General features: G+C 45.5%; 1 protein-coding gene across 4 annotated transcripts in view; it reads left to right on the top strand.

Moving 5' to 3' along the window:
- Positions 1–12,345, top strand: part of Fat2 (FAT atypical cadherin 2) — an 89,557-nt gene that overhangs the window by 50,454 nt on the left and 26,758 nt on the right. For 3 of the 4 annotated variants that reach the window (XM_087574201.1, XM_087574202.1, NM_022954.1), the window contains 3 exon segments: positions 1,066–1,276; positions 4,540–8,598; positions 10,861–11,057. In XM_087574201.1, coding sequence (XP_087430327.1) covers positions 1,066–1,276; positions 4,540–8,598; positions 10,861–11,057 — 4,467 coding nt within the window. 4 annotated transcript variants of the gene reach the window in all.

Genomic DNA, 12,345 nt, shown 5'->3' with positions numbered 1-12,345 from the left:
TTAGGGGCAGGATTCCTTTTTTTTTCTTTCTTTATTTTTTGGATTTATTTATTTTATTTGTAAGAGTATACTGCAGTTGTCTTCAGATACACAGAAAAGCAAAATGCAGACAGAAAATGCAAGTTAGCTACAGGCTACAAAATGAGGCCCTGGTTTGAAAGTTTAAAAAGAAAGAAGGCAGCCCCCCAGGCATGGTGATTTACAACCCCTAGAGGCTGAAGTAAAAGGACTGTTAGTAGTTCAAGGCCAACCTGAACTGGAGACACTGAGCTATGGAGCAAAACTATTCGAAAAGACAAAAATGGGCTGGAGATGGCTCAGCAGTTAAGAGCACTTACGGCTCTGGCAAAGGACCCAGGTTCAGTTCTCAGCATCTATGTGGTGGCTCACAACTGACTGTAAATCCAGTTCCAGAGGATCTGATACTCTCTTCTGGCCTATTCTGGCTGCTGCATGGTTATGATACACATTGACTCCTTGCACTAATTCAAACCCTCTGGTTACTTGTAAAGATATTTATGAAAACCCTCTATAAAGAGGGCACCGATCCCATTACAGATGGTTGTGAGCCCCCATGTGGCTTCTGGGAATTGAACTCAGGACCTCTGAGTTCAGTCAGTGCTCTTAACCGCTGAGCCATGTCTCCAGCGCACTGGAGTCAAGATTCTTACATGCTAATTTATCATCCTTGGGGAATACTGATGTACATTGAAGGATTTGAGACATCCTGCCACCAAGACAGTCCTTCGACTTCATCTAGTTCAGTCTTTCCCAAATCTACACGGCCATAGAACACTTGAAGGGGTTACTACCTTGAAGAACTCATAGTCTGAGGGAGGCCTGCTGTATTCTGTGTGTTATGCCTTTCCCTAAAGTAGAATTATCTATAGGAAAAGCTAAGCCAAATAATTGGTAATGAAGCATTTATAAAAAGCACAGATTGGATGGAGAAAGACATAAAGGAGTCCACAGAAATTGGGCAGCCTGTTCATTAGCATTCTACCTCTTTCATCTGACTCTGACCCTACTTCCTTCAATTCTGTACTCTGCTAAACACTGTGCTAGGTGCGAGACCAAGAGATGCCCATCAAGAGGAACTTCGTGTGGGTGACCATTCATGTGGAGGATGGAAATCTCCACTCACCTCACTTCACTCAGCTTCGTTATGAGGCAAATGTTCCTGACACCACCGCCCCTGGCACAGAGCTACTGCAGGTCCGAGCTGTGGACGCTGACCGGGGAGCCAACGCTGAAGTCCACTATTCCTTCCTAAAAGGTGAGGACCTAGCTGTGAGCTTGAGGAGTTAGACAAGGGCTGGGATGAGGATCAGCAGTAGAGGCACAACTCTACAGATTATTCTCCAAGCAGTGACAGGTGACCATTCGAGAACACTCCATGTGTCAATGTTATTCAAAAACTGATAATACCAATAGCAAAGGTGCTCTCGAGACATGGGGAAATTTATGAATATGATACAAGCCACCATGGGCATGTAGAAAATGTTTATAGAGCCTGTAAGTGTGTCAGGATGTAATGGTTTAGTGTACATCTGTGAGAAGGGATAGTTTAGTACTTTGTCATTCGTGATGTCATTTTAGGAGTAACTTATATTTTCTGCTCAAGGCACATATCGACTTGGCATCTGTTATACAATTTTCTTCCTCTAAAAACTGGAAATATCACCTTTTCTATAAGGCTGTAAGAAAATGCATACGTGTTATAAAATAGGCAAGTGCCAGATATTTCACTGTCATTAAGCAATGTCAGTTATTAGCTAATGTGGAACTGGTGAGCTGGCTCCAAGGATAAAAGTTCACGCTGTTCTTGCAGACGGTCCAAGTTTGGTTCTATCTATGTAGGCTGGGCTTCTCATCTGTAACTCCAGCTGGAGCAGGGACCTGATGTCCTCTTCTGGCTATGGCAGGCACTGCATTCACATGGCACACACACACCACACACACACACACACACACACACACACACACACACACACACACACTAAAAAACAATGAATCGTTTTTAAAAAAAAATCCATGTGATGTGACAAATTGATAACATCCAGTATCTCATAAATTACCAGTGATCATTTACAGGACAAAATACATAATTAATGACACTTCAATCATTAGTTTCTATGATGATGATATGTCACAGAAGTAGACACTATGGAAGGAGAGCCATGATCACAGCTTACTCATCACCTTCTCAGAGCACAGTGCTGGTTGAATGCATCTGCAAAACTAAGAGATTTTTACACTCCCTTTGTGGGAGAAATGGTCACCCACACGACAGAGACCACTGTAGAGATAAATTCTGACACATCCATTGTTTATCTTCTGATTCTTTTGGAATATAATCATATCACTCATCTCATTTCTTCTTAATGGCAGCCATCTTGATGGAGATGATACTCTCATTTTACAGACAAAGATTAGGGCCTGGTGTGATGGCTCAGCGGGTAAAGGTACTTGTCTCCAAGCAGAGGACACACATGGTGGAGGGACAGAACTGACCGCCCCAAGTTGTCCCCTGACTGCCACAGCATACGGTGACATACAAAATAAGTTTAATAAAAATATTGAATACCGGTTTTAAATATTCCATGCATTATAAAACCACTCGTGCTCATTTTTAAAAACACAGGGGCTATAGGAATATATGAAGAAGATAAGGTACAGCCCTAAATGCCAACTCCTAGAGATAACTGTCAATGTACTGCCTGCCAGTATTTTCTGAGCACCTTTTGGGTAGTGCTGAGATTATAGTGAATCTATAGTTCTGCGCATTGACTCTTTTCTCTTGGCAGCATACCATGAGAAAGAACTAGAATTATGTTTAGGTAGCTACCAGAGGTACTGTTTCATTTCATTTTTGAGACAGGGTCTCACATTACCTTGGCTGGTCTTAATCTCTCTATGTAGTCAAGGACGATCTCCAATTCCTTACCTTCCTCCTGCCTTCATCTCTCAAGTGCTGGCATCACAGGTATACGCTAACACACCTGGCTAACTTAGCTATATTTAATGGATCTACCTAAGCCAGCCGTTTACCTGTGAGCCCCACACCCACCTATCATCTGTGGAAAGGCTCAGAGGAGTGGAAGAGTTGGCGGGGAGGCTGTTCGGTGAAGCTCAGCTGTTTGTCTAACCATATAAAACATGTATGATACAAAGAGAGAAAGCTGCCTCTCTGCCTCCATGGGCCCTTCTGGTGGTGACCAAACCAAGTCTCCGGTCACTCGGGTTTCTTTGCAGGAAGAGAGCACACCTCTCTGGTTCCCATTCAGACTTTGTGATTAAATTCTGTTACAAGCCTCAGCTGAGTTTGAGAGTCTCTAGCCCTTACCTAACACTTGCTTTTTTTTAAAAAAAAAAAAAAGAAAGAAAAAACAAAGAAAAAAGATAGGTTCCAGGCCATATACTTCAGTAGGGAATGTCTTTCATAGAGAGTTTAATATTAATTATTTCATTGACTTGCTTTTATAATAACCCCTGATTTATAGCAAAAAAGGATTTTCTCTTTCTTTCTTTCTTCCTTCCTTCCTTCCTTCCTTTCTCTTTTTAAAGATCAGTATAAAGTTGCCTTCTAAAGGGCTGGAGAGATGGCTCAGTGGTTAAGAGCACCGACTGCTCTTCCAGAGGTCCTGAGTTCAAATCCCAGCAACCACATGGTGGCTCACAACCATCTGTAATGGGATCCGATGCCCTCTTCTGGTGTGTCTGAAGACAGCTACAGTGCACGAATATACTAAATAAATAAATAAATCTTTAAAAAAAAAAGTTGCCTTCTAAAAACACATGTCAAATCTGGAGTGAACCTACTTAAAGAAAAGTATTCATGAGTTGTTATTATAAAATAATTGACCGGTGGCTGAGTATTTGAAAAGAAATGATCAGGAGGGTGTGGGCGAAGATTAGGGGACAGGGTGTGGTGGGAAGTGCTGGTGTAGAAGCCCGCGCTCTGGGCACTGTGCACACTTCTTCCCACTCATCTTATTCACTCTTCAGGCGTGGTGAGAGACTTTCTAATAGGAGGCTATGAAGAGAAGAGAGTGGCTTTTAAGGTCCCTGTCAGTGTTGGCAGCCTGACTCCATGTTTGCAGACCCACCTGATAACTATGTAAGCGGAGCTATCAAAAGCAAGTCAAGGGATGCCCCTGAATGCTCTACCATACAACAGAGGTTCTGCCTACAAAGGGCGCCAAGGAACTTGAGGGTGAAGCATGCTTTTCCTGCAAAGTATAGGTCCCATTTCTTGGCTTCAAAGGCTTATGGAGGACTTCTTTGTAGCCATCGAGTTGTATCCCAGAGACTTTCCAGTGGCTGACACTTTTATTTAGACAGCAACTATGCAGGCTGACACTCAGAGCTGTGTAGCGTGCGTTTGCTCTAAACGTGATACACTAAACCCAGGGTGACTGGGATGCAGATCGTATATCGTCCCTGTTCGGTACCTTGGCCTCTCGACTGACATAAGAAGCCTGGCTGGTGTGTCTTGAGGGTGTAGCAAACTTCACTTTGTCCGATTCTCTGTTTCAGGGAACAGTGACGGTTTCTTCAACATTGACTCCCTCCTGGGCATCATCACAGTCGCTCAGAGACTTTATCATGTCCATCTCACTAGGCATGCATTGACCGTGAAGGCAGAAGACCAAGGCTCCCCACGGCGGCATGACCTGGCTCTGGTGGTCATTCATGTCCACCCCTCTGACAGCAGTGCTCCTGTGTTTTCAAAGGATGAGTATTTCATAGAGATCCCGGAATCGGTCCCCATCGGCTCGCCGATCCTCCTCCTCTCTGCTGGCAGCTCCTCTGAAGTCACCTATGAGCTAAGAGAGGGGAACAAGGACAGTGTATTCTCCATGAACTCCTACTCTGGCCTCATCTCCACTCAGAAACGCTTAGACCATGAGAAAGTCCCGTCGTACCGACTGAGAATCCGGGGTAGCAACATGGCCGGCGTGTTCACGGAGGTGGTGGCGCTGGTCTACATCATCGATGAGAATGACAATCCTCCTGCATTCGGGAAGCCAACTTTTCTGGGGCACATCAGTGAGGCGGCTCCTCTGCACAGCCTGATCCTGGGGGAAGACAACAGCCCCTTAGTCGTCCGGGCCTCAGACAGTGACCGGGAAGCTAATTCCTTGTTGGTCTACAAAATCTTGGAACCGGAGGCCTTAAAGTTTTTCAAAATTGACCCCAGCATGGGAACCCTAACTACTACATCAGAGCTGGATTTTGAGGACACACCCTTGTTCCAATTCAACATCTATGTCCATGACCAAGGGACACCCATCTTATTTGCACCCAGATCTGCCAAGGTCATCATCCATGTCCGAGATGTGAATGACTCTCCTCCCAGGTTCTCAGAGCAGATATACGAAGTGGCGGTGGTGGAACCCATCCACCCTGGCATGGGCCTCCTCACAGTGCAGGCTGAGGATAATGACTCGAGAGTCACCTATAGCATCAAAACCAGCAACGCTGATGAAGCTGTTACCATTCACCCCACCACAGGCCAAATATCTGTGGTTAATCCTGCTACTCTGAGGCTTTTTCAGAAGTTCAGTATTAGGGCTTCTGATGGTCTGTATCATGATACCGCAGTGGTAAAAATATCTTTGACCCAAGTCCTCGATAAAAGCTTACAGTTTGACCAGGATGTCTACAGGGCAAGAGTGACGGAGAATACACCACACAGAAAGGCACTGGTAATTCTTGGTGTCCATGGAAACCATTTGAATGACACCCTTTCCTACTTCCTCTTGAATGGCACAGACTTATTTCACATGATCGAGTCAGCAGGTGTGCTGCAAACCAGAGGAGGGACATTTGATCGGGAGCAGCAGGACACTCATGAAGTGGCAGTGGAAGTGAGGGATAACCGGGTCCCTCAGCGGGTGGCTCAGGCTCTTGTCAGGGTCTCTGTGGAAGATGTCAATGACAACATCCCTGAGTTTCAGCATCTGCCCTATTATACAGTCATCCAAGATGGCACTGAACCCGGGGACGTCCTCTTTCAGGTATCTGCCACTGATAAGGATTTGGGAGCCAACGGGAGTGTCACATATGGGTTTGCAGAAGATTATGCCTATTTCCGGATTGACCCCTATGTTGGGGACATATCACTCAAGAAACCCTTTGATTATCAAGCTTTGAATAAGTATCACCTCAGAGTCATTGCTCGAGATTCAGGTATTCCACCCCTCCAAACTGAAGTGGAGGTACACGTTACTGTCAGAAATAAATCCAACCCATTGTTTCAGAGTCCATACTACAAAGTGAAAGTCCCTGAAAATATCACACTCTATACCCCGATTCTTCACACACAGGCCCGGAGTCCAGAGGGCCTGAGGCTCATCTACAACATTGTAGAGGAAGAGCCTTTGATGTTGTTTACCACTGACTTTAAAACTGGTGTCCTTACAGTGACAGGACCCCTGGACTATGAGTCAAAGAACAAACATGTGTTCACAGTGAGAGCCACAGACACGGCTCTGGGGTCCTTTTCTGAAGCCACAGTGGAAGTCTTAGTTGAGGACATCAATGATAACCCTCCCACTTTTTCCCAGTTGGTATATACCACTTCGGTTTCCGAGGGCTCACCTGCTCAGACTCCTGTAATTCAACTGTTGGCTTCTGACCAAGACTCAGGACAGAACCAAGATGTCTCCTATCAGATTGTAGAGGATGGTTCAGATGTTTCTAAGTTCTTCCGGATCAATGGGAGCACAGGGGAGATATTCACCATCCAAGAGCTGGACTATGAGACTCACCAACACTTTCGTGTGAAGGTCAGGGCCATGGATAAAGGAGATCCCCCTCTCACTGGTGAAACACTTGTGGTTGTCAATGTGTCAGACATCAATGATAATCCCCCAAAGTTCAGAGAACCTCAGTATGAAGCCAACGTCAGTGAGCTAGCAACCTGTGGCCACCTAGTTCTAAAAGTTCAAGCTCTTGACCCCGATATCGGGGACACCTCTCGCCTGGAGTACCTGATTCTTTCTGGCAACCAGGACCGACATTTCTCCATCAATAGCACATCGGGAATCATTTCTATGTTCAACCTTTGCAAAAAGCAGCTGGACTCATCTTACAACTTGAGAGTTGGTGCTTCTGATGGGGTCTTCCGAGCAACGGTGCCAGTATATATCAACACTACCAATGCCAACAAGTATAGTCCGGAGTTCCAGCAAAACGTCTATGAAGCTGAATTAGCTGAGAATGCAAAGGTGGGGACAAAGGTGATTGAGCTGCTAGCCATAGACAAAGACAGTGGTCCCTATGGTACAGTGGACTACACCATCATCAATAAACTAGCTGGGGAAAGGTTCTTCATAAATCCCCGTGGTCAGATCACCACCCTTCAGAAACTGGACCGGGAAAATTCAACGGAAAGGGTGATTGCTATTAAGGTCATGGCAAGGGATGGAGGAGGGAAAGTGGCCTTCTGCACCGTGAAGATCATTCTCACTGATGAAAATGACAATGCCCCACAATTCAAAGCATCCGGGTACACTGTGTCCATCCCATCCAATGTCAGCAGAGACTCCCCCATTATCCAGGTGCTGGCTTACGATGCAGACGAAGGTCGGAATGCAGACGTTACCTACTCAGTAGACTCAACCGAGGACCTTGCGGAAGAGATCATTGAAGTCAACCCCACCACCGGTGTGGTCAAGGTGAAGGAGAGCCTGGTGGGACTGGAAAACAGGGCTGTTGATTTCAACATCAAAGCCCAGGATGGTGGTCCTCCTCACTGGGACTCTCTGGTACCAGTACGGCTGCAAGTGGTTCCTAATGAAATCCCTTTGCCCAAGTTTTCTGAACCTCTGTATACTTTCTCTGCACCTGAAGACCTTCCAGAAGGCTCTGAAATTGGGTCTGTGAAGGCAGTAGCTGCTCAAGATCCGATCATCTACAGTCTGGTTCAGGGTACCACTCCAGAGAGCAACAGTGATGATGTCTTCTCCTTGGACCAAGACACGGGAGTCCTAAAGGTGAGGAAAGCCATGGATCATGAGTCCACTAAATGGTACCAGATTGACCTGATGGCACATTGCCCTCATGAGGATACTGACCTGGTGTCATTGGTCTCTGTCAGCATTCAAGTGGAAGATGTCAATGACAATAGGCCTGTGTTTGAGGCTGATCCATATAAGGCTTTCCTCACGGAGAATATGCCAGGAGGGACCACAGTCATTCAGGTGACTGCCAATGACCAGGACACTGGAAGTGATGGACAGGTGAGCTACAGGCTGTCAGTGGAGCCTGGTAGCAACATCCACGAACTCTTTGCTGTTGACAGTGAGAGCGGCTGGATCACCACACTCCAAGAACTCGACTGTGAGACTCAGCAGACTTACAGTTTCTACGTGGTGGCCTTTGATCATGGACAGACCATCCAGCTGTCTTCTCAGGCCCTGGTTGAGGTCTCCATCACAGACGAGAATGACAACCCCCCTCGGTTTGCTTCCGAAGACTATAGAGGCTCTGTGGTGGAGAACAATGAGCCTGGTGAACTTGTGGCTACACTGAAGACTTTGGATGCTGACGTCTCTGACCAGAATAGGCAGGTCACCTGCTATATCACAGGTAAGGATGCTTATCATGGATCGAAGGCATTGAGAAAGCCTAGCGGAAGGCACTCTGAGACGAAGGTGACACATTTAGTCACTTGTTCCCCTAGGATCTCAGTGGTTCCATTTTGACACTTGGCATCTTTGTTCTCATCCACCTTATGGGGATACTGAGAAAACCCAACTTGGGGAAACTCCTAAAGTTGCCTATAAATTAGGATGTACTTTGCAAAGAGGTAATAATTATTCCTTTAGGTGAGGAGATAGAATCAAAGGAGCATACATACTATACCTGCTTGTCTTGGTCACTATTTTATTGCTGTGCAGAGACCCAGTGACTAAGGCAACTCCTATAAACGAAAACATTTAACTGGGGGCTTGCTTACAGTTTGAGAAGGTTAGTCCATGGTCGTTATGGTGTAAAGCAGACAGCACAGCACTGGAGCAGTATCTGAGAGCTTCACATTCTGATCTGCAGGTAGCAGGCATAGAGAGACTGGGCCTGATGTGAATGTTTGAAATCTCAAAGCACCACATCCAATAAAGCCACACCTCCTAGTCCTTCCCAAACAGTTTTGCTCCCTGATTAAACATCCAAGTATATGAGCCTATGGGGCCAGTCTCATTCTACTTACTGTTGGCTGTCTTCTGGAGGTGTTGAGGTACCCAGCAGTTGTGACTCATAAAATTCTAGCAGCTGCCTGTCTTTTTGCCTGTCTTTGCATTGTGCCCAGGGCAAGTTTGAGGGACGGTTCTTCACCCAGAGTATTAGTCACATCCCTCATTGCTATGGCAAAAATAACTGATCAAAGCAACAGGAGTAAGGACAGGCTTATCTTGGCTCTTGGCTTGAAAAGCGACGTAATCCACTGTGGCAGGAAGACATGACAGCAGAATGTGAGGCATCTGCTCACACCGTATCATGAGAGACAAATGTGGGCCCTCCCCTTACATTCTTTTTTACTCAATCCAGGCCCACGGCCCATGGGCTGGTGCTGCCCACATTCAGGGAAGGTTTTCCACCCCCAGTTAAACCCCTCTGGAAATGCTTTCACAGATACACACAGAGGGGCGTTCCCCAGGTGGCTCTAGAGTCAGCCAAGATGAAAATGGAGATGACCCTTCACACGGAACAAGCCTTTCTTCTCATTCCCAGCATTATGTCCCCCACCCTGTCCCATAAACATGGCTTGTTCTGCCAATACAGCTGTCGAGGGGAGCACTGAAGTGTCTGAAGTTCCAACGGAAACCTCAGACTCCCTGAGACAGACGGGGTCAGAACCACTTGAAATGGTCAGAAAAAAATGGTGGTTCTAGTCTTGTGATATCAGGCACTTGACAACACCAGTCTTGAAACCCCAAGAATAAGAGAGTAATGGAGGGTGACAGTCAGCTCTTATGAGAACAGAATCATGGGAATATCTTAGAGTCTGAGGGAGACTCCACACCCTTGTTGGGAGATGATCACATGCCCTTTAGATGATCATGTGCCTTTAGTTGTGTATTAAGCCCTAGAATTAATGTGGAACTCTTTCCCCACTCTGCTGAAGTGTCGCAGCATAGCCTAGACATTTCCGACACAAATCTAGAATTTACCTCTCCCTGACTTCCCTCAAGGCTTCCTGATCATCACAAGAAATAGGAGCCTTGTTCCTCCTGCCAGACACGTTTGTACTTCTTTCTTATAGTAATCATCTCACCTGAAGGTCAGGAGAGAGGCTGGAGAGATGGCTCTGTGGTTAAGAGCATTGGCTGCTCTTCCAGAGGTCCTGAGTTCAAATCCCAGCACCCACATGGTGGCTCACAACCATCTGTAAGGGGATCTGATGCCCTCTTTTGGGGTGTCTAAAGACAGCTACAGTGTACTTATATATAATAAGTAAATAAATCAATCTTCAGGCTGGAGAGATGGTTCAGCAGTTAAAAGATCTGACTGTGCTCTTCCATAGGTCCTGAGTTCAAATCCCGGTAACCACATGGTGTCTCACAACCATCTGTAATGGGATCCGATGCCCTCTTTTGGTGTGTCTAAAGAAGCTACAGTGTACCCATGAACATTAAATGAATGATAAAAAAAAAAAAAAAAAAACAAAGTCAGGAGAGGTTTCCAAACTTTGCAAAATAGACTCAATATAGAATTGTGAGTCCCTATTTCAGGGATGAAAATTCTGCCTTCCCCAGTAATCCTGAAAGACGAGTCAGGAGTGCAGCCACCTAGGACACAGAGCCCAGTTTATTCCTGTTCTTGGTTCCTGATAGCTGCATCCCTCCTTTTTAGAGGGAGACCCCCTGGGTCAATTTAGCATCAGTCAAGTTGGGGATGAATGGAGAATCTCCTCAAGGAAGACTCTGGACCGAGAACACATAGCCAAGTATCTACTCAGAGTCACAGCATCAGATGGCAAGTTCCAGGCTTCGGTTCCTGTGGAGGTCTTTGTCGTGGACATCAACGATAACAGCCCGCAGTGCTCACAGGTGAGTCCTCACAGTATTGTCTTGGGAAGTGGAGGCAAGGAAGGTTGGGAGAAGGTCTCTATTCTCCTGAATAGAGACAAGTCCTCATTGGTCATTACTGTCCACCTTTCTTGGCATCTTCTGAACAGACCTTAGACTGCTACCCATAGGCAGGAACTATTCTGGGCATCTTCTTGCTCCCAGCCATATCAACACACAAACTCTTCAGGAACTATGGTACATGCCATTCTCTTTACACATCATACAAAGGCCACATCTTTGCAGCACACACCCAGAGGTAGCAGGCCCATCTGTTGCCAAGCTGACAACCTAAGTTTCATCCCAGGACACAAAAGGTGCAAGGAGAGGACTAACTCTTGAAAGTTGTCCTCTGACCCCTATACATAATTGATGGAGCACACATGGACACGCACATATGCACACACAAATAAATGCAATAAAATAGCCAGAGAATTTTCCCTCTAAATGTATTTTTAAAAACAATAGCTGATTTTTAACATTTAGAAGAATTTCCACTATTCCAAATTTTATTTTAAATATAAACTGGTCAGATGTGGTCTTACATGCCTTTAATCCCAGCACTCAGGAGGCAGAGGTGGGCAGATTTCTGTGAGTTTGAGGCCAGCCTGGTTTACAGAGTGAGTTCCAGGACATCCAAGGCACAGAGAGACTTTGCCTCAACAACAACAGCAAACAAACAAACAAAACAACAAAATAAAACAAAACAACAAAATAAAACAAAACAAAAAAGCTTAAACTGTAAACATTTTAATTTTATAACATTGCAATTTAGAATAATTCATGTCTACTGAAAATCTAGCTAGTCATGGTAGATACATCAATGCATACTTATACATACAGATACACATGTGCCCAGAGGGTCAGCTACAACCTCTCCACATAGACACAAATACTTGCAAAAATAATGTGTGTGTGTACACATAAGCACATACCTACACAGATGCCTCATTTGCTTACCACATCTGCCACTGTGCACGTGTGTATTTCATGCAACTCTATCCATGTCTGTTCTTGCATATGTGCACACTTTAACTTACTGGCACACACAAATGCACAGATGGCACCATGAAGCGCACATGAATGTACACGCCCTGTCACTTTTCTTTCATCCCTCTCTTCTGTCACATAAAGCACAGCAGAAGAGAGCCTGGGACATTTGCAAGCATGGAGTCTAGATGGACAGATTTTTGAGTGATCTCCAAAAGACAGATTTTTTTTGGGGGGGGGTGAAAGGTGGCCATCTCTTTGCTCTTTCCCATTTGATCTT

The sequence above is a fragment of the Rattus norvegicus genome, chromosome 10 (genome assembly GCF_021556685.1).
Source record: "Rattus norvegicus strain SHRSP/BbbUtx chromosome 10, alternate assembly SHRSP_T2T, whole genome shotgun sequence".
Taxonomy (NCBI): Eukaryota; Metazoa; Chordata; class Mammalia; order Rodentia; family Muridae; genus Rattus; species Rattus norvegicus.
This window is presented reverse-complemented; position numbering and strand designations above follow the sequence as displayed.